The 26,552-nt window shown below is 44.2% G+C and overlaps 1 protein-coding gene across 1 annotated transcript in view; it reads right to left on the bottom strand.

Moving 5' to 3' along the window:
• Nucleotides 1-8,033: 8,033 nt before the first annotated feature.
• zeb1b (zinc finger E-box binding homeobox 1b) overlaps nucleotides 8,034-26,552 on the bottom strand; it is a 36,934-nt gene continuing 18,415 nt past the window's right edge. The window contains exons 2-8 of the mRNA XM_085938766.1: nucleotides 20,103-20,255; nucleotides 16,115-16,282; nucleotides 14,923-15,125; nucleotides 14,536-14,641; nucleotides 12,445-14,165; nucleotides 11,464-11,644; nucleotides 8,034-10,818 (exon numbers count right to left, since the gene is read on the bottom strand). Of these exons, the coding sequence (XP_085794892.1) occupies nucleotides 10,217-10,818; nucleotides 11,464-11,644; nucleotides 12,445-14,165; nucleotides 14,536-14,641; nucleotides 14,923-15,125; nucleotides 16,115-16,282; nucleotides 20,103-20,255 (3,134 nt within the window). The 3' untranslated portion in view covers nucleotides 8,034-10,216. The remainder of the gene's footprint in view (nucleotides 10,819-11,463; nucleotides 11,645-12,444; nucleotides 14,166-14,535; nucleotides 14,642-14,922; nucleotides 15,126-16,114; nucleotides 16,283-20,102; nucleotides 20,256-26,552) is intronic.

The following is a 26,552-nucleotide window of genomic DNA, read 5'->3' on the forward strand; positions in this document are numbered from 1 at the left end:
GTTAGACCACCCCTCACGCGCACAACTCTAAATTCAGACCTGCTTGTAAACTACTAAAAAATCATTCATCATTTGTTTTTGTGTCATAGGAAAAACAATCACCGTTCCCGTTTGGCTTTTTCAGACAACTCACCAGTGAGAAAGAAGAACACATCACACAAAGACAAGTGAAAATCAAGAAAAGGTACGGCGGGCGGCCCTTCCGCTTCCAAAAGCAGCCGTAACTGTCTCGGATAAATAAATAGATAGCATGAAAAGGAAGCATTATCCGTCACCGAGCGCTGATACAGTCTAGCTTTGTATTTATTGCCCACTTAATGGACTTGATTGCATTACTGCCGGTAAGGAAGGGAAAGAAATCCACCGACGGTGAGGAAGGTACTCTCACCACCTCGCAATTACCTTATGTAAATCCTGTCCTGGAATGTTGATCCACTGCTATTTAAAATGCATTGGATTTCCATGGAAAATGATCCACTCCTGCCGCCTGAAGCTCATTAATAACATCGACGAGCCGGCCTGACATTTGGAATACTTGCACGCGCCGGGGTGCGTGCAACAATGCGGCCTGTACGGTAGTTTGCCATGCGCTCGAGCTTGACGGGAACATTGGGAAGAAATACGGCACTTGGGGAGCAGGAATGGACAAATAACCGACGTGGTCCTTGATATGTGACCCTCAAAGTTTCCCTTACCTGTCTTACAAGTCTTGCATTTTCAAATCTTTTTCAAATCAAGCACCCTGAATAAGCCGCACCTCTGAGTCATCCTTTAAAAGGTAGCGGTGAAGGTATCGAGCTCTTAATCGCCGAGCGGTTAAAACCATTTGGTCTCTTCACGCAGCCACTTTGGCGAGTGCCCACCTGCAAGTAAGGCGGGGAGGGGGGGGGATCACCACGGCCATTAATCTTTTATGTTCCATAATGGCATGTTCGCATTACCTGGCCGCACCTCACAGCCAGCGTCCAGATCGGGCCGGGAAACTACCGTGAGCATATGGAGCACTTCAAACACTCTCAGCCCAGACTGCGGTCGCGCCCATGAATTATAGAAATGATCTAATTGTTTTCTCATTTGGAAATTGTGAGGGCCCTCCTTTTTGGAACCACGGCACGAAACGTAGCTCCGCCAACCTCCGACACGTTTGTTGATTCTAAAGCGGGCTGTCCAGTCAAAACAGAGCCAGACCTGAAATTTGGGTTCAGGGGATTGAAGAGGGACTTTAAAGAGCAACGGCGCTGATCGGAAGGCACCGGTGGTTTGGACACACCATTGCGGCTTTTGGCAGACATTCGGTTGCGGCTCATCAAACATTCAGCGGCGGCTCGCTCCTGCAGGAAAAGAAAACATAAAAAAAAATAAAAAAAGCGGCGATAAGCCATACTTGTGGCTCGCAAAGTTACGGGCAGAGAAAAGAATAACAGAAAGGTAAATGCCAAGTCTGTGTAATGTTGAACACAGAGTGCCATCTATTGGAGTCAAAAACTCGAAGTGGTTCATGAAGCAATTTCAAAGCTTCATTTTCCCATCACTACAAATAAGCCAAACAACTAAAAATGTTGGTAATTGTTCCGTTGGCCGCACTTTTCTGCATTCCGACTCGTGCAAAACGTAGCTTCTCTCCTCACCTCCACCCCACTTTGTCTCATTAGCACTGTTAGCTAGGGAATGATAGCGGTGCATGTTTTCCCCTGGCACCACCTCCCCCCACTGAGGTGCTAATTAGGACATGTCTTCAACAGCGCCGTCTGATTGGAGGTAAAGGGCCGAGCATAATTACACAGACCGCCCCCAATGTTGTCGGTCTGGAGAGAAAAAGGCTGGGCCCCCCTAAACGCATCATGCCACAATTCAATTAAAGGTTTTAATTCAACTCCTGACACATGGACGTCTTGGATGAGAGTTGTGATTTGAAATCAATGCAAGTTTTCTTTCTCCTCGCCGCAGGTAAACCTTTGAGAGGGCGGACTCGACTGCTTCGCCAGCGCTCAAATAAACTCATTGGATTTGCTCCTGTGCCAACATCTTACTTAATTAGCCGGCACACTTTTATGGGCATAAATCGCTTTTACATCACTGCCAACGAAGCGCACCGCAAAGTGGGTCGATCATATATTATGTTGATCTTCCTTGGCGCACTTCAAGCCATACATTACATTTGAATTTGTCGAAGACGCCGGAGGGCCGCTGGCATCCTTCTTCTTTGTTGTGCTGTCAACGCTAATCTCTCCCCGGGGGTCTCGGCAGCAGCTCTCGCCTTCTTTCTTGTTGCTGCCCCCAGACTGCATGAGCAAAAGGACGCGGGGATTGAGTCGAGCCAGGAGGGCACCCACACGTTTCTCCCGTCGCCCCTCCCCTCCCGATAAACCTACCTCCCACCTTCCGCTACCTCCGGGCCTCCACTTGGAGCGGTTGTGCCGTAGCATTTAACAGGTTTACTCGACCTCATTGGGATGACGTGAAAAAATACGGTGAGCCCCCTACTAGGGTCTTTTTGTGCTCAGTCCAAAGTATTAAAAGGGAACGAAACTGAGGATTGATGGAACGGTGCAGAAACCTCAGCTTGCTGAAATGTTCAAAGTATAATTATGGGGACTCGCAAGTAATTGCAGCGCTTCCTAGAAAATGTTTTGGGGCGGTAAAGCATTACTTTTGTCTAAATACAACCCAATTTACTTTGTCATTCGTTCTATTGTATAATATATATATTGTCTATGAATAAAAATAGATTGAATGTTAAGAATTCCATGTTAAGCGCATCTCCAGCACTTCACGTTGTCTTGTTTGTGTTGTTCCACTAGGGGGTAGTAAAGAGCATACATTCACTTCCATCCTAACTTAGGCCAGGCTGCTTATTTTTCTTCGGATTATCCTCCCCTTGCATCCTCCTACCTCCTTCTTCCTCATCAACCACCTCCACTGAAGAGCACAACACGTCGTACTTCTTGGCAAATGTATTTGAAAAACACACCATTTTCTTTGCCACCTTTCCTCTCCACTGGTGCATTAGCATGGAAGTCACCCAGGTGATTCATGTGTTGCCAGTTTCTTTGTTCTTTGCCTTATTATTTTTTTTTTTCATGCCACCTCACCCTCTGTCGCCCAGGCTAAGCTTTGTAGGAGGAGGGGGTGGCGATTAAGGCAAAGAGAGGCGGAGGAGTGGTTGACCGAGTAGACCCCAGGGTGGTGGGGGCGGCTAGCGTTTGCAGCCCCCCTGGTCCCCCTTGATGATGAGGTGGAGCCTAATTGATTTGTCAATGTGGAACCATCTGGCACGGAAAGATGGGCCTGCAACCTGTTCTCCTCCCTGTGCTGGATGAGAGACTAAAAGGTGGGTTGGTTTACTAATAATATTTTCAATTTTACCCCCGCGCCCCCCCCCCCCCCCCCCTGTTCCCAAATCACACCTTATTTAATTGTGTCTTCTTTATTCAACACTGGCTTCTTGGTTCCTCTCAGTTGAATGATGACAAAGGGCAGCAGAAGGCATGACACAGCCCAGAGGGCGCAGACCGCCGGCCACGTAGGAGACACTCACAGCTCTGTGAGCCCCAACGCAGGACCGGAGGGGGAGGAAGGGGCCTGGCTGGGATCAAAAGGTCAGTGGTGCTAATGGGGGGAGCCCTATGGTGTGTTAATAAAAAGAGCTGGAGGAAACGGGGACAGATGGAGAAGGAAGGGACGAATGGAAGCTGCTTGCTCTGATTAGGATCCACCTCCCCCCCCAACCCCACCCACATCATCATCTTTAATTCCCTCTCCCCTTTTTTTTCTTCATTTCTTCTGGCCCGCAGCTTCATTTTAAGTTCATTTGAAAGGTTGTGATAAGAAGCACAAATGAAAGTGCCTGTGAGTTATACGACAATGACAGAAATGAACTCTAATTTCTGTTTTATTACATGTGGTGAGAAAGCACAGTTGGAGACACTAAAAGAACTCTGCAGGCTTAGTGGAACCTCATCTGTGTCTAGTTGACCTCTAAATTGTTTGGATTTGAAAACAGTTTTTAGCTGTTGAGCAATTTTGGAAAATAGCAATGGTCACAAATTTTCTGCAAATTGTTTTAGTCCCGAGATGCAAGTAGACTGATTCTGAGCTGGCCCCTGGGCCGTATGTTTGCAAACATCTCACAGGAGATGTTTTTGGTGTGACTTTTGAGACGTACAACTCTGAATAGTCCATCCTCGGGGGCGTTCACTTTGACAAATGAAAACAAGCAGTACAAATGTTTTACCACTCGTCACTGTCAAACTGTCAGCAGAAGATGTGCGACAAGTTGATTTTGGCATCCCTGGAGCTAATTGATGATGACTTCATTTCAGATTTAAGACTTTTCATCATGTTGTGCGTCACTGAAAATCCCACTATTTGTAAAATAACTTGTCCAAGATTACAGAGAAGAAAGAACACCTGAGGCCAAAAAAACACACTGCCAAGCCAATTTGCTTTGGAAATATTTGTTTTGATGTATAACCAACCCACTGAGGAGTTAGTTTTCTTCTTTTGAGGAGTTTGGTGTCATTGCAAAGACAAACAAATGCTGCGTTCCCATTTAGGAGCATGTGATGATTATCAAACTTTTTATTTTGTGGTGTGTGTGGATCAATGCAAGTGGACATATTCTAATGATTAGAAAAGGTGGATGAGGTAACCTGAACCCGAGCAGACTAAAAAGCGCTTTATCTGCTGAATGACTCAGAAGCTTGAATCACATCTGGAGGTTTACTGCATGACTTGTCTCATCTCGTGTTGGTCCACACACTTCACATCCTCAGGGACAGACGGACGGACGGCCCCACTGCGTGAACTCTCCTCCACAACCAAATATTGTGTAATGTTTGACTTTCGTACACTTATTAGTCATCTATATTTAAACGCTATGCTCGCACTGGTCACTTTCAGTTTGTCGGTGAAGGTTGACACCCAATCGAGTGACATTCTATTTATAGGCCTCGTCCTTGCTTTACATGACGAAAATGACAAGAAACGTGAAAGGTTTTTACGAATAATTCATTCAATGAAACAGGAAAAAAAAACCATCCCTGTAGAAATGAGACATCTTAAGGACAAAAAAAAGGTGAACATTTAAAGGAGTGCAAAGAGACATTTTTATGGGTTTATCCCTTGACCTCCAGCAACCAATCAGGTGTCAGCTTTTGAGATGATACATGAGAGGAGGATGGGGGGGGGGGGGATGATGGGACAATGGGATTACTTAGAACACGCACACACACATTGAAGGACGCAGAAGAGAGGTGAAATTATCACGTGTGTGTTGCTTGTGCATGTTTACTAGTGTGTATGTGCATGTGTGGGAGGACCAAAGCAGGTCGTGGGGAAGAGGAGGAGGTGTGCATGTGTGTGTGCGTGTGTGTGCCTGTGTGTGTGTGCAAGCAGGTGGGCGGTTGCTTTTCAAGGAGCGGACTATTTAATTGAATTCTTTTCAGCTCCTTGTTATTCCAGTCAGGACTGAGAGCTGCTCCAAGTTGTCCCAGGCAGTGTGGGAGGCCGAGCTGGCTCTACCTGCAAACACACACACACACACACACACACACACACACACACACACACACACACACACGTGCAGACCACGTGAGCCCAAAGCAGGGCTTGCGATGTATTAGCGGTCACGTTAGTGTTTTTCTAGCATTACTTGAGTCGCAGTGTGGTTACGAGGGGAGGAAGTAGTGAAAGTTAAACCTGGGCCTCGCCCTGAAATAAAAACAGCTTCAACATTAAAGCAATAACATATAGTAATTATTGTAACTTTAATTGTATGTAGTTGTTTCACCTTAATATAACAGACTTCAAGTCTAAAATCAAAATAAAAAAATGGTTTGGTATTGAATTAAACTAACTGTGCATTGTGTGTGTAGTCTGTAATTTGTTATTATTATTATTTTTTGGGGGAAATTTGATCGCTAACTACGGCCACGACACCATCCCGCTCGCAAAATGCGTAGGTGGTACCTGCAAACATGAAAAAGTGTGTAGGTGTGCGTACAAAATGTATCAGTCATGTCGAAATTCTAATGCTGTCATTATTTATTAGAATTGAATTGAATTTTATGTACTCTTTTATTAGAACACTTATTAGAACTTTTAAAGATAAAAATATATTGACATGAGGTAATTTAGAGAATGAGTAGCACATGCATGCATACTGCACATGGACTTGATGGATTTTAAAGATTTTGGTCACATGGTAACGCTAAACCAGGACATAGCCTGAAGGCACATGTTCATTATTTTGTGATCAGTGTTTTGAGCAAAACCTTTATTTGTCTCCAAATCTGCAACAGTAGTGAATAGAAGTAATAAGGTAACCAGGTTGACCATGATAGTGCTTGATGACAACATAGCAAGAACGTCACCTGAAACCTCGATAGATCTCCTGGCTTTAACGATCGGTTTCATATGGCCGTGGGCTTACTCTCCGGTGATGTTTAGGGTATGCGCTAAATACAGCGCAATGACAATCCAATCAACCCTTAGCTACACACAAGGATGTGGTGACCCTGCACTCCGAGTCGACATGCTCACATATAGTGCAGCGTATTGACGATATTAGGCTGACTTTACAATCTCAAGTGTTTCTCAACTTTTTTTTTTCCCGTATCGTGTTGCTGAATCCAAATGAGAGAACATATCAAATATATAGTTTGAATATGAAACATTTTGACTTTATAGTGCATCCAATTGAATTGTATTTAAAAATGACAACAATTTATCCGGCGAATTGCTTTATTACCTTCCCGCACACTTGAGACGCTCACTGCAAGTCTCCTGGTATTGGGCGCCTAAGTAAATAAACCTGACCGCAAGTGACTGCTATTTCCTCAACGTGGGCTCCTCCTCTGCCGCCTTCTTTTTCTTCCTCTTGGCTTTTCTCTAAATTTCCCCAGGGAGTCTCAGTCCCTCGGGCTCGGCGGCGTGTCAGAGTCCCGGCAGCGGCCATACTTCATCAGGCCTTTGCGCCATTATTGGCAAGCGCGCTCCATATCCTCTTAGCAGTTATAGCTTTTCAATTTTCCTTTGAAATGCTGAGAGCAGCAGAACACGCGGCAATATCTCTACTTTTGAGTCGCGGACGCCAGCGAAAGCCTGTTAACTCACAAAACGCACGCACTTTCCGTGCAGGCGGCTGCAGGCCACACATACTCGATGACCTTTCCCGAGTGACGCTTTGTGACCACTGTTACAAGACGTCGGTAATAGGCACAATTACAAGATGCTGTTTGACAGTTTGACACAGTAATGTTATGCCGCAAGCATTATCTCTCCACTTTTCCTCCATTTCCCGTAGCCGAGTCTCAAGGGAGTCACTGGGCATGATGATGATGGCGGGGATCAAACTTCTGACAGATCATTCTATCACCGAATCGATGCGTTCCCGCCCCCAGACTCATATCTTAACAGGTCGAATCGTCACAGAGGCTTAGAAATTCCCCAACTAAATGAGCAGAGAAAATATACGGCTGATTTTTATTGAACGCTGATGTTGCTCCACGTGTGGTAAAGTAGTTGTTTCAAATCTCTGCAATAAATCCGACACCCTTAAAAATTTCACATTAAAAGTGGCTGTCAAATATGAGCACTATTGTATCATTTTCAACTCCTCAAAGGACTATGGATTTCTTATTGTCCATTGCATTATTAATTCATGCTGGGGGAATGAGGAGGGGGTGGGGGGGTTGACCCCAGTGGAAACCTAACCTGGATCAATAGGTTTGACCTTGAACAGGGCGGGGCTGCTAACTAGCAGACTTGCACTGATTGGAATGCTACCAACCGATCACTGCGGGGGTTTAAAGCTACACTATGTCGTGTAATTGTACTTTTTAAAAAAAACATCAAAATAATGAGGCTGGTACAGTGGTGGTTTTTATCGCCATGGCAACCGTGGATTTTTCGTAATATATGTAGACAAGTCAGGTTATCTTATTGTGTTTTGAGCTATCATCATTATAATCAGAAAAATACATATTGAAATATAGCATATGATGATATCATCACAAATCCACACATTTGTATTTGGTGTATTTTATTGTGAGATGGGAAGTCATAAAAAAGAAAGAGAAAAAAGGAAGAAAAACAATCACAATAAAAAAAGATGAGGTGTTAAAGGGGGGGGGGGTTATAAAAGTGGCATGGTCTTGACAATGACATGGAAAGTAACATGTTGGCACAAAAAGAAAAGCATAGGAAGAATATTATTTTGGCTTGGCAAATAGGACAGTTTAGGTGGTTACGGTTCATCCTTCAATACAACAGCACACTCATGCTATTAGACATACAATTATTTGTTCAAAAAAAAAAAAAAAAAAGTTCAGTAGCTTCATATAAAGTAAGGAAAACTAAAGTAACATGAGCATGGATGCAAAGAGGTCACAGGTTCCAATTTTTCAGGCTTGGAGGGGTTATTTGTTGGAGAGAAAAAACAAAAACCATACTTCAGTATGCCGGAGTCTCATTTGTTTCAGGGCTTGTAGTTATGTTGCCTTTTTTTTTTTTTTTTAATCCTTACTAAAATATATTATCGTATTAATACAAACTACAGTATTGTACACTACATAGTGTAATAAATAAACCATAAAGAAATATAAAAAAATAAGACACATAAATATAAAAGTTCTCTATGACTAAACAGACGAACCCATCTCTTTTTGGGGAAGGGGCAATAATACTGCAACTGCTGAACATACAGTACAAACACAGGAATTGGAAGAAGAACAAAAAAAAAAAAAGCAGGCCAAAAATAATACTGACATGTTGTTGAATAAAACTCCTGGAATTTGCCTACATTACCTGAAGAGACATTTTGTGTTAAACAAGTGCACTGAACAAGCTTAAAGAAGGCTGCACACAATTAGAACAATGACAAGTTGTGTGCTAATTCTTGCTTCCAAAATGATGCAACAGTTGAATTATGTAACAATGTAGAACTCTGTTGACTGGCGGATCTGGGACCTGCTAATACCTGATCTTAGCTGCTAAGCTTCCATACAATAATGGCACTTTTAATATGCATCTTTCTCTTTTTCTTGTTTGATTTTTGCATAAGGCTCAGAAAGTGTGGTGTGTGTATGCGTTTTTGTGTGGAAAAAAGAAAATACATTGCTCGCTTCTAACCATTTAGATCATGTTTGACATTTTGGGAAAATGCCATTCACTCTATGCCTCACTGCACCAGAAAAAAAACAATACCAGAATAAAAAAAATAACCATTTGTATGTTTTGGATGCGTACCGCTTTTTTAAAATTTTGTCGTAAATCTGCCAATGTTGAGTAATCATTTTTGACAGGTAAACGTTGGTATTTCAAAAACATGCGTATTTGTTCCAATGATTTAGCCGGTCAAAAAAAAAAAATTTGCTCCACATAGGCAGCTATTATACTGAGAAAACAAAAATAAAAACAGTATTATGACTTCATTTAACTAATTTAAGCTAATAAGTGACGAATTCCAATTGTGTCCTGGTTCTGTTTTTCTGGATTTAAACTGTGTATAAATTTAATAAAGTGAATCAGCTTTTTTTTCCCCCAAAATGTCAATGATTGGTATTAAAAAAAAAAAAATGTTACCGGCAAAATCTAAATGGCTATAAAGACCCGTCCTTCCGCCGATTTTAATTTGTATTCTTAAGGCTCACAATTTGATCCGAGTAACAGCACAACCCAAAATAAGCGTGACGTCGTTAGGGCGGCATCTCTAGTGCGCTAATACTGAAGGGTAGAAAACACAATTGAACTGCTCGATCCTCATGTAAACCAAGCCATTTGTAGTGCACAGGATTTTCCTTCCAACTTAATAAAATACTGACTTTTTTTTATGTTCATTGGCAATACAAAGGTATAGAAATATCTCCCAACTGTACAGCATTTAAGGGTTAACATATGAGTGGCAAAATTAGTAACACTGACAAAAAAAAACGAACCAAGGTGTTTTAGTAATAAAACATTATCTAAAACTTGTCGGCTCTAGCTTCCAAAGTCTGTATAATGCATTTCCTTCCTTTAGTAAAATTTGCATTCTTCATATTTTTCTCTTTACAAATGGATTTGAGAAATCGTTTTCGTCCTGTGGAAAAGTCACTCGTATTTTTTTTTTTTCTCAATTATTTTGAATTTTCAGGCACACCTGGATTTCTACACAGTAGTGAACTGAAGCGAGCTGTCACGATTGAGCAGGAGTCTTGACTGCTCCTCTGGTCTTTTAGTCACTATCTCCTTTCTCCTGCCTTTCATCTTCTTCACAAGCCGCATCTCCCCCGCTCTCTCCCACGACCTCCTCTTCATCTTGCTCCCGTGTCACGCCTTGCTCTCCATCCACGGCCTCGTCTCCCTCGTCTTCTTGTCTCGTGTCGGCTTCCTCCTCCATCCCGGCCGCCTTCTCCTCCGCCTCGTTGTCCTCGTCCCCGCCTTCGTCCCCTATCTGCACCACCTGGATGTCATCCATGTCCACGGCGCCTTCCTCCTCCTCCTCCTCAAACTCTTCGCTTTCCTCGTCCTCTCTGGTGCTGCTCCCTCGCTCGTCCGAGTCCATCTGGAAGGGAGCGAGGTGCGAGCCCCGCACCCGGCTCAGGGCGTCCTCCTCCGGGCTGTCCCTGCCTCCTCCGCCTTGACTTTGAGACTCCTTCTTGCAGTAGGAATAGCGATGGTTCATGTGCTGGGAGTACGAGCCCGAGTGGGAGAAGCGTTTGCCGCACTTGTCGCACTGGTAGGGTTTCTCCCCCGAGTGGAGGCGCATGTGTTCGATTAAGTGGTGTTTGTGTTTGAAAGCCTTGGTGCAAATGCTGCACTCGTGTGGTCGTTTCCCTAAAAACAAAAAAAAAGGGATTTCGATTAGCCAACACTTCAACAGTCACTTTCAGTGGAGACAAAAGTAGTCATACTTAAGGTTTAAGAAAAATAATCCGAGTCTGAGCACCTATTTTGCTCCAGCCCTCGTATTGCCTCACATTTGACTGAGCGATTTTAATGAGTGGTCCGCCCCCCTGCTGTGATTCTAATTTATTTTGAAGAAAAAAAATATACGTATCGTTGAGTAAAAAAAATAGCAATGGGAGGAACATATCATGAAAATACAAGAATGAATCAAAACGAGCCTTTGAGGGAACTTAATCCAGGACACGGAAGGGCTGCTCTCACCTAAACTGAACTGAGATGAAAACAGCAACGGAGCGGGTTGACCTGCAATTGGCTCACAGCAATCCAAATCACTACCAGAGGCTCGCCTGTTACAATTTACAACATAATTTTCTTTTTTTTTCTTTTTTTTTTAATAAGCTGGCAGCGCAGAGGTTGGGGAGTTGGCGGAAAGATCTTCTCAGACCGTGTTGAGTAATACCTGCTGTCCACCCTTGGAGTGAAAAATCCCCCTTCGCTTGCACCCTGACTCAATGTTCCTAGCTCCAGATTTGTTTTTGTTGGCCAGGAAATGAAACAATTGGTATTTATTACCTGTGTGCTCATATTTGTGTCTGAGCAGCGAGCTGCTTTTCTGGAAGATCTTGTCACACAGGTCACAGGCGTACATGCCGCTGTCCGTCTTCTTCATCTTCTTGCGCAAAGGGCCCGAGTCCGAGTCGTTGTGTTCCTCCATAGCGGACATGCCCTCCGAGCTTGTGTCCTGCTTCTCTTCCTGGTTGTGGAACAGGAGACATGATTACTAATGCTGACGGAGTCAAGGTGGAAAAAAAAAACAATGAGTGTCTCGAGTGAAGGAAAGTGCTGAGTCAAACTTCAAATATGCAATGACCACAAATAGTCATCTGCAGGCCAGTGACATTCCAATGAAGGCTTTACGAAACTCGACAATTCCAATCTGAGATGTAGTTCCCCTTTCCTCCTGAATTCCCCCCCTCCACTCATCCTGGCAGTTCTACAAAATTGATAAAACCATTCCACGTAACTTTAGAGTGTCAAGAAAGAAATAACTTCCCCGTTCACTTACGAGCCTGTAAAAGCCACCCAGTGGTGCTGGGAAAGACGATGAGTCGTGATTAAGAAACCGATACACACACAAGTTTATTTTTACAAGGCAGTCCTACGCCAATCCACTTAACACAAACGTATAACGCAACAACAATAAATCAATGCGAAAGGCAGAGGCGCTGCGTTTAAAAAGATTCCTGCAGATCAATAAGGGGACTCAACGGTAAAGTGCATCCTTGTGTCCTTTGGGTGATGAACCGGAAGATCATTCAAACACCCACACACATCTCCGTCCATTACTGCTGGCCTGCGCAATGAATAGTCATGACCAATATTTGTATTTATATTTGACAAAAAGATGAGGGTCAAATAGTGGAAGAGATTTATCCCTTTCCAATGAAATGGAAAGTGTTTGACCACTTTTCCAACTAGTACTACGGTACAATATATAAGCCAAGGGTGTCCGGCAGAGTATCCTCCCGAGTATTGGAACGGAATAATACAAACCTTAATCCCATTGAGGTGGATGGTTTCCTGGGTCTCCGTTCCAGCCGGGCTGTTAGCCGTAGTGGTGTAAGTATAAGCCAGCTGAGGGATCAGGATAGTCTGCCTGTTGTTGGTGCTAAGCGCCCTTAGACATTGCATACGACCCTGGTCGCCAATGGCCACCAGCGTGGGGAGTTGAGTGGTCACGATATTGAAAGGTTTGGCACTTGGCGGGCTGGCGTACAGCGCGATAGGGCTGGAGCCCAGGCATGAGAGTGGCGACGCATCTTTCTTTGTGCAAGTTAAGTTCAAAGGTTCGTCCAGGTTGGTACGGACGGAGGAAGGCGAGGGGTGATTGCGGGGTTTGGCAACCATAGCTTCAGTTTCCTCTTTGTCGGGCTTTGGGAGGGACAGGTCTAGTGGTGCATCAGTGCTATGAGGGGGCCGGTCTTGAAGGAGACCATCCCCCCTCAGGTTTAGTGGTAAAGGAGAGGCCGGAGAGCTGTGGGTGCCGTTGACCTCCGCCGGGGTAGCTTCTGTTGGACTGTCCTGGGTCAGAGAAGGACTCATGGAGGCCATCCCCTTCCCCTGGATCAGAGAGACCACATTGTTGCTATCACAGGCGTCCTCTTCCTCCGAAGGTGGTGTTGGGGCACCGAGGGAGATTTGACCCTCCTGCATTTTGTCAAACCACTTTTTCACAACGTGAACTGGTAGGCTGACTGAATCGGAGATCTTGGCCAGCTCTTCCTTGGTGGGCTCTGCGTTTAAGGCAAAGTAGGCCTTGAGCAGGGACAAGAGGTTTTGGGGCTGGTTGGAAAGTCCTCCCTCTGAAAGCAGGGCGGCAACAGCGGACTCTCCGTTGAGTCTGACACTTTCTTTCTTGCAGTGTTTGAGGGCATGGAGACCTTCCAGTCCAGCGGGACAATTATCACACAGGAGACAAGTTTTAGTGGTTTTATCCTCTTCTTTTGGATCAGTGGTCCTCGTGCTCCTGATGGTCAGGTCTTCGGGGAGTTTCTGACACTTGAAAGACTCTGTGCTTGGCTGAGCAGTTGAGAAGTGCTCATGCTCCTTCTTAAGGTTTTGCGCAGTGAGCTGGCCCTGGCTTGGGTCTAAATTGTAGTTAATAATGATTTTTGCATTTCCGTCCTGACCGACGATTGGCAAACTGATGGCTGAGATGAGCTGCTGTTGGGAGGGGTGGAGCGTTCCAGTGGTTAACCCCAAACTGGCCTGACCCTGGCCTTTGGCGTTGCTTTCCAGGACTTGGCGGATGACGTTCCCGTCCACGGCCACTTTCAGAGCGTTCTGCAGGTCGGCTATGTTGATGCTGATGGGCGACACCAGTCCCACAGTGGGCAAGACGACAGCTTGCACCGTGCCTTGCAGAGGAGCCGCAGCCCCTCCGCTGTAAACTCCGCCGTTCACACCGGCCATAGAGGTCATCACCGTGGGTTTGTATTCATAGTCCATAGGCTCGCTTTTGATCTGGTTCAGGGGCAGCTGTTCCTGCAGTGGCTTACTGTGCTCCAGCTTTTCTCGTATTTGCGTGCGGAGGACAGAGGGTGACGTGGGGAGGATGGGAGTTTGAACCTGGGTCTGGTTTTTGTTGTTGCCCAGTCGCTGTCTGCCGTTGACCGAGATGAGGCTGATGCACTTTTTGCTGCTGATGTGCGAGCTGTACGAGCCCGAATGAGAGAAGCGCTTCTTGCAGTTGGAACACTCGTAGGGTTTTTCGCCTGCACGGTAGAAAGCATATAAAGGAGTGAGAAGGATGCGTATCCATTAGTTAATGATGCTAAATGAGCAGAGCAGGCTATAGAGAAGCGAGATGGAAAAAAATCTCTCATGCACTTCACTGATGTCGGAATGCTGATGTAATGACACAGTTGGGAAATGCCCTTTTTTAATTGCTCGGTCGTAATGCCTAAAGAAACAGTTATAGCACATTAACGAGGCGTACACATTAGGCGGAAACATGACGGCTAATTATAGAGAAGTGGCTAAAACACACACACACACACACACACACACACACACACACACACACACACACACACACACACAAACACGCTCTACTTCCATGGTGACGAAGGATTGGCCACTCACCACTGTGAATGCGTAGGTGCTCCTTGAGATGGTGCTTATACTTAAACGCTTTGCCACATTCAGTGCACTTGAATTTGCGATTGCCTCCCGACTGTGTGATGTGTCTCTGTAGAGCCGGGCAGAGAGGGTCAATCAGTGAGATACACAATGACAACATAACCTTTGAACCGCTACTAATTCGTGACACACAATGTCATCAATCAATCGGGGACAAAAGTTCATGTTTGAGCGCCATGTTTTGGAAAAAAAAAAAAAAGACGTGGCGCTATGTTTGCACGTATTGTGTAATTTAAAATGACTGTCGAAGGACATGACGATTACATCACAGTGTGGCGTATGTATATCTATTTATTTATTTACTGTTCAGCCCAGTCAATCTGTTTTTACCTGATCCCTTCCTGGCTTGTGGGCCGTCATGTGTCTCTCCAGTTGTGCGCGATGTGCAAAAGTGTAGCTGCACTCGGGGCAGCTGAAGCATTCTTCGGTCTTCTCGTGCCGATACTTGATGTGCTCCTTCAGGGAGCTGTAACGCTTGTAACCCCGTGAACAATAGGGGCAGGTGAGCAGCTGAGAGAAGGAATCAGGAGTTCCTGAATGGAATGAAAGAAAAATAATCAAATAAAAATAGGTTGAAGCAAATCACAATAGTTTTACTTTCTAGTTCCCCCCCCCCCCCCCTCCAACAGGTAAACACCAAATAGGTAACCAAATGGCTCCATGTTTATTAGTGAGACAACAACAAAAACAACATTACACCGGGATGCCATTTCGGCTATTGGTTTCCCAAATTGCAACCATCAGAATCTTTGGTGATTTATAGAGGTGGCAAAGTACTCACATTCCAAAGTACAGATACTTGTGTGCGTGTGTGTGTGTGTGGGGGGGGGGGAGTAGAATTATTAAACTCATGTAGAACTCAAGTGGAAAAAAAATCTCTTATGATAACTCAACAAACACACCGAAACTGTATATTTTTTATTTTTAGATAAGACGGAGAATTTAACAGTAGTGGTGGTTTCCGCTGTCTGTGTCGTTTTTTTTTACATCTTGTGGTCACCCAAGGAGGTTGAAAAAAAAAAAAAAAAGAAGTACAGACAAACTATGTGCTTCCGGCCACCAAACTATTTGTAGAACGAGCGCTTTTAAAAAGTCCAGACTGAATCTCGCAGTAGTCCAGCTCCCACACGGGTGAAACATTACTTTGTTAACAGGTGATGTATTAAGTTTTCCTGCAGCACAGGTGAGGGACCTGGGATGGAAACACACACACCTTATCGCACAGGTAGCCATGAGTCAGAAATCTCACAGATGGGACAGATTTGTTCAGGTGTTGCTGTTTCTCTACCCCCCCCCCCCATCCCTCCTGTTGCAACAGGTAAAAGCCACATGGCCCGAGGCAACAAAAGGCACTTGTGTGGTGCTTTTCCAAAGAGCAACGTGGTGTGGCTAATTATCTTGTAAAGTGTTGCTAATGAGAGTAGTTATCGCTTGAGGGGAGATGCAACCAGGTAGAGGAATAAAACTAGTGGTTAATACATGCTTTAGGTACAATTTGGATAGCAATTCCCAAATTTCGTACCGTTTTCATCGTGAATGCTGGCGTCAGGGGTGCCGTGGCGTTGCGTCTCCTCCTCCTCCTCCGGGGCTTCTGGGTAAATGACGGCCGTATCCCCTTGTTGAAGCATCTCCTCCACCAAGGCGTCTGTGCTCACGTCGTCCTCCCCGTCTGACGCGCAGTCTTCTTTCACTAAGAAGCAACAGAAAGCGCTTTGGTTAAGGATGTACACGAGGTGTGTTTATGAAACGGCTTAAGAGATGTGATTATCAAACTCAAGTGTCAGGGTTTTTATTGAAGGTGAAGCTGTTGTGTTGATCCGCACAGAATCAAATACAATGAAGGCTTTTATTGGTAAAAGATGGCAGCAACTACATTGGCCTTTAAGGCAGAATACCAAGTGTGATCATCATGCTCTTTCAAAGAATTCAATGGCAAACCAGTATTCACACTTTAAGATCCTTGCTGATTGCGGGGACGGATAATATTCATGACCTTGGGTGTATAAATGTATGTACATCACATGAGAACAGAAACACACACACACACACACACTGCTCTCGAGAGAGGTCTGTGATTAACGTTTCAGAAAATACAAATCTATTTGACTATGGTCACCGATGCCACCTAGAGTAAAGAATTCCTTTTCAGAAAAAAATAAAGTGAAATTGTTGAATTTACCGCAGCGCAATTTACTACTCTTTTATTTCAGTATTGTGTTAAGCGGGCCGTGTGTGTTGACAGACAAGGCCAGCTGTGCGTTCTCCTCAGAGACGGCAAGAAGTGTAGCGCCGACAACACGGCGAATATCCGTCATCTTCGAGAGTTTCCTCTGGTGCGCCGTAACAAAGCCGTGAAACAATACGAGCGTCGTCATTTTGTTGCTATGGTTATTAAGAGCATTGGACGAGGTCGTAATAAACCCTCAGAGTCACAATTCGGAGAAAGATGTTGTTGATCGGCGAACATAAGTGCGGATATGTAACAGCTGAGAATTGCAGATTTCATTTCCCACAGTGGAGTGTCAGGAACACAAGGTGCTGCTCACCCCACATACCGCACTGTTCGTCTCCCATGACCTTAACAAAAGAACAGCAACACCTTTGGGCACTTCTATTATGGCTATATGATCAATTTGCATTTAAAATTCATGTTGTTATTTTTTTCTTTGCATTTTAGTTGGATGCACAAAGTGGGTCCAGGACTGGTGATACAAAATTTCAAACCCGGGCAATGCCTGTACGATTCTTGGGCCAGAAGAACATCGCAGTATTGGCGCCACCTTTCTACTCATCCAACCTGGGTCAGTGTGATTTTTGTTTTTATTCCCTCTTAAGCAAAACCAAGGGGGGGTCAATTATCAAGATGTGGACGACATCACACTGACTTATGTTGTTATAAGCTGACATGTTTTGACTACAACAGATGTCAGTCATGAAACTTGGACTAAGCCAAATGTTACTTTTTTTTTTTGTAAACAAAGGGAAACAGGGGTAAGTGCTGATGTTGCTGTACCAAACACAAACACACCTCCAGGCTCCAAAATGTTGCGCTTGAGTGTGAAGTGCGGTCCCAGTTGGGGGTCTGTGAAAAAGGTGCGACAAGCTCTTGTTTTTACTCCTTGTGTGTCGCTCTTGTTGCTTTGTTAAGCACCGAGTGAGGCCAGGGGGTTGAAGCGTGTTATCAAGGCTACCTCCCCTGACATGAAACATCACACGGGTCGTTTATGTGCTGACGCAGGCATGTGAATGTACTGCTGCGCTGGAGAGGGAAAAAAAAAATGAGAATGTTGCAAAAATGTAAAGTCAAAGTGCATCTTTAAAAAAAAAAAAAAAAACTCTCCATTTGTGTAATATGATCGCATGTGTTCCATTCCATATACGCTGTGTCGTATCAGTGATAAGGACATCCGAGCAACAGTTCTGATCCTCCACTATCATTTGCAAGACTGCAAAAGTCAAAAATAGGAGATGTTCCCAAAACAAGAACACACTAGCTTATCTGTGGCTTGGGTTCAGTCCAACTATTGTTCTGTCTATGCAAAACTATCTTTTCAACTCGCATGAGACGATTCCCTTCCTAGATGGGTGGCTTGCTTTTTACACCACATCATGACGTAATGCGGAGAGGAATGTCGTTTTTTTTTTTTCCCCTTGTTGAGTCCCCGCTGCCCAGGAGTGGATTTAAAAACAACTACATCGCTTGTCATCAATACATGTCATGCAAACACGGGAGTGAAGATTAACGCTGTGTTGTGCTAGTACCTCGAGGTGCTAGTACTCACACTCTGTACTTAGGTAGTATAAACACTTGTGCAAAAAGACTAATAAGAATTCTGCAACGGGTTTTGCCACATTAAGCAGCTGATGTTGGGTTTTTTTTAGGCCTCTGAGTCTTCGCACACTCAAAGTGGATAAGTGCCTCATGATATCAAAGCTCTTCGACTCCACCCTGCTCGTTCTGCGAGATGTAATCAGCTCTACAAGTCATCAAAAATAAAAGGAGTGTCCTCCCAGGCCAATACGCGCTACATTTTCCTCTCCTGAATTACTCAGCCTGATCTTGGGCTACATTTTAGTACGTTCACATTGGGCCGCCCCACCAAAGCGTAATCACTTAGGAGGGAATGAGTAATGACAGCGAGCAAGGCACCCATGATACCATATAATCAAGAGGAATGAATCAGAATATGAGAAACAGCAAGGGAGAAGAAGGGTGTAAAGAGAGAAGGAGGGGAAGAGAGGTAAAAAAAACAACGATGGAGCGCGACAATCCCGAGAGAAGGGGTGTCGTGGCTTTAATTTGAAACAAACTTGGGCTACGCTGAGAAAAAGATTAGTGGGTGGCGCTCACGTTTCAAGGCAGGAATCTCGGGAGTGGAACCTTCTGCGTGATGAGGCAAAAAAAAGAAAAAGGTTTATTCGAAGGATTGCAGCTTTTCCCGAGGTTCATAAGATGCAGCAAAAAGGAGGCAACAGAGTGAAAACATTAGACGTGTGCAAATGCGCACACCACGAGGGAGGCAAAATGAACATTTGCACGAGGCCAAGTGTGGCGCCGAGCCAACGTGCTGAGCTGTGTCACTGTAACTCCTGCTTTTCAAAATGTTTAATGTTCACAGTTCCAGGCCAAACCAATGACACTATTCCTCCTCCAACACAAGGAGATACAGCTGGAGAGCTACAAAGAGGAATTACGTCATAGACTTGGGATTAGCCCATAATACTGTGTGTGCGTTTATAGCTGAACACGAGCAAATGGCAATTGGTTGAGTTCGGAGTATAACGTTGTATTGTCTGACATCTGTCCTTCCTGTGGATGCGGCCCCGCTTCTGACGTCATGCCAAGCAAGGCGAGGTAAAAAAAAGTTCACGGCGGCACTACAATGCCCACCAGTGTCATAAACCTCTCCAGTGGTTCTTTGCTTGCGCGGCTTTTTTTTGTGTGCAGTTGAAGGTCTCTCTTCTATAGGTATTGTCTCTGTTGAATATTGCGCTTCCTGTCTTAGTTGAAAAGCGAGTGCTTGTAGTACCCGTTTCCTTGCACTGTTGCACAAATACACTAGTGAATGAAGTCATTATATTCTCACATGGCAGAAAAGATGAAAAAGTTTTTTCCAATTCACTTAATATGATATAATAGCTTTTATATAAGCAAAAAAGACAGGCCAGAGTATCCAAAGTCAACTTTTTCACATTTAGCTGTGACAAAATTGAATTTTTGGGTTGTTTTTTTTGCAGTTGAGTTGTAGAAATATATTAATGGTATGAAAAAATTAACCTGGCATTAAGGGTGTGTCGACTTTTTACATCCACTGTAACTCAACGTTTTTAAAGTTAAATACAACTGAATTGTGTAATTCTTTCACATACCACAAGAGGGAGCTTCGAGAATCACTGTGTAAGATAATGAAACGAAAAAGGCCCCGACCAAAATGTTTTTCTTCAGTGGAGTGAAGTAGCGCAGAACACGTTGCAATCTGTGCGTCCCACAAGCATCCAGCTGGTCTCACCTCGATCCCAATGCTCCCTGGGGTGCTCGTCGTCTGGTAGGGTGCTGTCGCAGTCCGCCCCGTCCGCCAGGCTGCCTTCCTCCTCCACGATGTGCAACTTGTCCTCATCGTCGGAGTCTGTGCCAGCCTCCACCACATTATTGTAGTTGGTCACTAAATCGGCAGAAAGGAGGAAGTCTGATTAGATTGCAGGCTCGATTCAATTTAATGATGAACAGGTTCAACCCAATCAGCTTATTTGCTTATGAGCACAGTGGAAAAAAAGTGTTTTAATACAGAATATGGGATTTCCTTTTATGTGAGTTCCACCCACGCCTCGGACCATCTCACATGCTTGTGTTCTTCCGAGGAAAGCTGAACATTCTCTCAACGGGCCGAATCAATTCTCTAGCGAGAGTGGCTCAGTCAGCGCAACGCTCAAACTAGCTGCCAAGCTACTTTATCCCTCTCGGACACACAACGCACACACACACACACCAGATGCATTCGCTTGGCCAATATGCACCACCTGAACATTCCTGTACTCGCCCACTTCTTTCTGGAGGGACTTTGAATGTCGGGAGGAGATATAGCTGGGAATAACACAATCGGCTTGTTTTAATCATCACTGTTTTGATTCAGATAGATGGTCGGGATGCAAAAGTGAATCACGCAGGGTTGGGTGAGGGGGAGGCGAGGAGGTTGAAGGTGTTTAGAGGGTGTTGAGCTAAAAGGTGCGTGAGGAGGAGGGAGAGCATGAAGAAGCGGCGGTATTTTCATGGGGTCATCACGCTGTGCTGCGGTCACAAAAAGGGAGTGGGGTTCATCTGGAGAGCTTTGTCATCCCTCAACCTCCTTTTATACTGATGATCTGCTTTGTGTTACCATGACGCAATCCCAAGAACCTTTACTCATTCAGCCAGTCAGCTGGGGGGAGCCAGCTTTGGCAACGCTGTGGTTTTTTTTACATTTCTCTTTTCCAGTCCACAGAACCCATTTCCAACTAACTAACAGGGAGAGTTTCCCAACAAACGGAAAAATCCTTCACTACCGCCTGCATACTGTATTTCTACCTTCCTGCTGACTGATGTAAGGTTAAGCAGCATTTCATGAAAATATGAAATTCCTAAAGGCTGTCTAGGAGCACGTCACCCAGGAACACAATTACAAAGCAACTCTCCGCCAGCAGTGTCAAGAGAAAATGATCAACTATAAGGCTGTGGAGAGAAAATCAATACATAGATGGGAGGTAGCAAAAACAGCAGCGCCATACAAAGTGGAATGAAGAAGAATTGGTGGGTAGCGTGAAGGGTCTCGACGTGGTTGCAAAAGTGGGGGCTACGGACGGATAATCTTCCTGTGCCAAATGGTTGGCGGTCTTACAACCAAAGTGTGTTTTCTGACAGCCAATGTAACACCTAGCATCAACAAAGGCTGCAGAGTAGACCCTTCTGGCCGACCGGCTGAGCGTTTGGACAGCTGCCTTTATTAGCGAGAGCATGCTAACATGCAACAGGAGGACCACTCCTACGCGATTCCATTTTGCATCAATGTCTGCTTAAGACAGAAGAACATAAACGCTACATGTAATCTTGTTGCATAAAAATACTCATTTCCATAAATTCCAATCCAGCAATTCCCATGAAGATTTTCCAATATGGAACATTTCCATCATTGTCCAGACTAACTCCCGTGAAAATGTAGCGTAAAAGCTCCATCCCTTTTGTCGAAACACCTGCGAAAATAATAGTTTGAAAGCGTGAGCCGTGACCTGTGGCCATAGATCACACATTACTCCTTCACTGAAACATTCCATTGATTTTACTAATGTGCTACAATCAATACATGCTTAATAATCTCAACCAAACATGTCCTGACTACAAATATCCTAATTGCAGGATCGGGCATCTTCATTTCAAATGTATTTTGTTTTGCGATGCGAGCAGATTGGATTTTAGACACCAACATCGGCCATGACATCACCAGGCGTGTGTTCCCAATCTGAAAGTTGAAAACGTATCCAACTAGCTCACGTTGGGCCAGCAGGCAGGTTGCGGTGCAACTACCACAGGCATTCTTCAAAAGTACAGACCTTGCCGTCACAGAGTCTGCCCTTGCAGCTCGGCAATGCTATTTTCTCAGGGAAGCCAACCACTACAAAAAAAAAAAAAAACCCCAGCGTGAACCAAAGTAAAACAAAGCAGTGCCATTCAAAACCTCAAGTATGTCGTCTCAAGGTGAGGCGCCTCAATCGGCGCTGAGGTAAATGCCACTGATTTTTGTTAAAACAACAGCCACCCCTCCGCAGAGTCAGGAAGGTCAACTGGAGTGTCGATAACAAAGTCAAAGAATTGTGGACTTTTCACTTTTAGCCTTTAGTGAGAGCAACTCCAATTTGCAGGGGCCATATGTGTTTCAAGTAGTTGAGCGATACAACGTAGTTGGGAAAACATAACAGCGGCCATTTGCAACCCCACAACTATTTTTCCTTCTGACTTTCTCCAAGCCAATTGCTTATCTGGGAATATTCGTTTTTCTCCAAAATAAATTGATACAAGATCTATTGGAAAATATACTCTGTCTACCATCGGTGTGTTTTGGCACCTTCTTCAATTGGCTTGGTGACTTTTTCCTAAGACTATTCAGCAACCTGTTAAGCTGCGTGTGGTTTAATGAGTTAAGACAAGTGCTCTTGTCTTTATAATGACGCAGATCAAGGTTTTAGCCGAGTAGTTAATTGGCCTCCGTAGTCATTCATCTGTTGTCTGATGAGTACTTTCCATGACAAGACTCTTGTTAATGGACGCTATTGTTCTTCTAATCTGCATGATGATGACAAAAGGAAGTCAGTATTTGTTAGGAAAAGACAAAACCTGAAGAACTGTGCCCTTTATGTAATTTGCATATGAAAATATTTTTAAAAGCTTCCCTGGTATGCTCTTAATGTACTTTGCCATACAATAAATGTATATTAATAGTAGTTAAATGACACCCTTATAATAAAATTGCTTATATGGTAAAGATGGTAGTTCTCAAGATAATAAGCACAGTGAGTGAGAAAAAAAAATCACATTCAGTGCTACTTATAGATAATCTAAATATTATTGCTTTGCTGCACTAGCTGCAGTAATAATAACTGTTAAACATTTAAGTGACACTTTTTTGTGTGTTCTTACAGAGGTCATTACAAGTAGCCAAAGGAAACACCTAAACCCGACCGAGGCTACCTCCTACTTATAACTTGGCGGTGAGTCCTGCTGCTGTTATCTGTGGTGTTAGAATGTTCGACCAGTAAGCCAACCTGGCTATTCACGGCGAAGGCGTGTGATTAAAAAAAAAAATAAAAAAAAATACACACAGTTGGACAGCAGACTGTAAAATTGTTAGCATCGGTAAAATCCTTTGTAATTTCTGGCCGATAAAACAAACACAAACCCCGTCAAGAATTTTTGAGCTTGTCTCTGTCAAAGCTCATTCAAATGCCGCGGGGGGGAATGAAATGTCCCTGTCACCTCTGCTGTCAAATCTCATTCAGGCTGCAGCTTTAGTCTAATGTACTATGAAAGCTTCAGAGTAGTAAAGTGGCGCCCTTCCCCTTTTTAAATTTTCTGTCTCAGGTTGACATTTTGAGTGGGTGCCCTGTAAAGATATTATTAGAGACATTGCCTTAAGGTATCCAGACTGTTTAAATAGCCACTTGCATCCATTACATTCCGTAATGTCCGTGATTTGATTCTCAGCACAAATGACACCTATATCATTTGGCTGGCAGATACCGTCTTGTGAATACATTTGTAACCACTGATGCTCAATCCAAAAAAACCAAAATAGTGTCACTCCATCTGTGTCTACATGACACATTTTTTATTCGGAATAAATGTGTCCATGTAGATTGTGTTGGACTACGCCTTCCGACTGAGCGGCGGTGCGATGAGGTGTGTGTTTAAATATACGCAATGAGCAATAATAACGTTATCCAACCTGCTTGCGCGGTGCAGGTCTATATTAGGTTAGTGTAGCACAGGGCTGTTGCATTTTAGGAGCAGGTGACTGGACATTCCTTCCTGTATTAGGCCTGACAGTTTACTGTGGGGGAGTGCAAAGCAAGGAGAATTACACGGCTCTAAGAGGGAGGGAGGTAACACTGCCAAATAACTCTCCCGACTGGAAAATCTCATTAAATCTTGCTTACCTGTAAGTAAAACACATTGGACACGGCTATCAATAAAGTCAAACTAGAGCCCGAATGTCACCGTCGGCAATGTCAACTCTGTCGTCTGAACGCAGATTAGAGTTTAACCTGAGAGTTGAATGCACCTGAGGTTGTGAAATTGGAATTAAAAGGAAAATACACTCATGTTCAGAGTTATTTTTTTCTTGCCAGACACTTCCTCATTTTAAATTACACGGTTGCACAATGCTGTAAATTTGAAAATGATCAGGTCAAAAGTGAAAGATGTGCTTACTCAAACAAAAACGAGGGCATAAAAAATAAACTGGGGGGGGGGGGGGGGGGGGGTGTTGATGGCAAGGTGGGAGGAGAGGAAGTGCTAATGGCTTAAAAAGACAAAGCTGGCCTGTCACACGCGATGTTCATCTGAAGTGATGGCTGCCCCTGGGAGGGAGTGTCACGAAATGTCAACGCCGGAGACGACGACGAGTAAAGATGGAGAGAATACCGAGGAGAGACGGATTTGAAATTGCATTGAAAATAGAGGATCTATCTTATTAATAAAATGAAAGCTCGTGTCAACGGTGAATGACAGAAGAGTGAAGATGAATAAATATTGCCCCTCGTGCATTTTCCACTTGCATGCTTCTGATTAAAGGTCAGGTGTTGACGCTGTGGCTTTGGCTGACATATGTCTCATTAAGAGACGGGCCATCGGCAACCAGGCACGCAACGCATTGGGACACCGCAGTGAATGCACAGCAAAGCCTTTTAATCCATTTTCTGTTTTTACAATTATAAATGTCATCACTTATTTCCACTCCGATAAAGCCCAGGGCCCCCCGATGCATGTTGACAACCCACCTTGATTTTGATCCTAACCTACAAAAAAAATAAAAAATTTGCAGAGTGAGCTCGTCTCCTTTTCGGAGCAAATTGTTTCCTTTGTGGCATTTTGACAACAGCTGACCACACTCCCTATTTCTCAGAATGTCAGCTCAGTCACAAGACTCCCGGGGGCAAACATCCTGGACACCCCCTGACACACATCGCATAATCAAACACGCTGCCTCGGGCTACTGCTAACTTGTCACAGTAGTTTCTTGTTCTTCATGTGATGCTAGGGGGAGAAAGAGGTTAATGCCGTAAACTTGCATCCACAAAAGCTCTTTTGTCACCTCATTCTATCTATCCTCTCTCTCTCTTACAAAGTGGCCTTTGCCCATGTGATCAGGGAGGGTTCCCCCCCCAACCCCCCATGTTCCCTAACACCCTCCTCGAGCCGAGGAGCAGTCAAGCAGCACCATACACACCATTACCCTGCTGTTAAATGACCATGAGAGTGCACTGCAGACGACGACTTGACTGTTGGATAAATCTTGTTAAACCAGGCGAGAAGAGACTGAATGTATATTGTACGCTAGACCTCATGTAAAATTAGCCCAGCTGATTTTTTTTTTTTTTTGCCGGTTTGACTTCTTGTGATTTGCAGTTTAAAAAAGGGAAAAACTCAAAAGGATGGCATAATGTGTTTTGTCGTCACATGTGAAATGGCTGAGGCAGCAAGTAAACTCGAGTTGTCATGTATTGATGTATGGATGGATTATTTTGTTCATTACACCCCGAGGTGGTGGGATGGCGCGTGGGCGTGCCACCCGACCGGGAGACCATTAGTCCGCCGTGTCGGAATTCGACGGGTGTATTGACAGTCCAGCCGGCGGCAATCGATAGTCACAGATCTCTCACTACCAAAGTGCCGTCGACAATAACGGGCTTACAGTTAAGTCAGGACTTACCGTACGTTGAAGTAAAAATGGGAGGATATAAGTCTATCCATCCATCCATTTAGTCTTATTCTCCTACCACTATTGTTGGAATGTGTCAAGTGGAAGTAAAAAAAAAAAAGAATATAAATAATCCAGTTTTTGTCTTTTCATTATTTGCAGGATACAAATTTGTCATCCCTGAAGTCGAACGATGGAGACCACTAATGTTTTCCAACATGCAACAGCCAACAGGGCGGATCCAGGATACACAGCAAAGTGCAACCATGGGACTAGATTCTCATGTGATGTCATCAATCATGTAACAAGTCATCCAGATGTTTTCTGTTTTAAATGCCGAGTGTACCAAGTCATGCCACCGTAAGTAGAGAGAGAGAGACCCATTTGCTATATTTCAGTGCCAATACCAATTACCTCGAATTATTTTCACAGGTTTCCCAAAATGTCAAAATAACTGAAATGTGTTCGAGAATTCTCGACAGCATCTCATAACATTACCTGAGAATTGTATTCATT

Source organism: Syngnathus leptorhynchus, chromosome 19 (assembly GCF_054491065.1).
Source record: "Syngnathus leptorhynchus isolate UIUO chromosome 19, UIUO_Slep, whole genome shotgun sequence".
NCBI classification, from domain to species: domain Eukaryota; kingdom Metazoa; phylum Chordata; class Actinopteri; order Syngnathiformes; family Syngnathidae; genus Syngnathus; species Syngnathus leptorhynchus.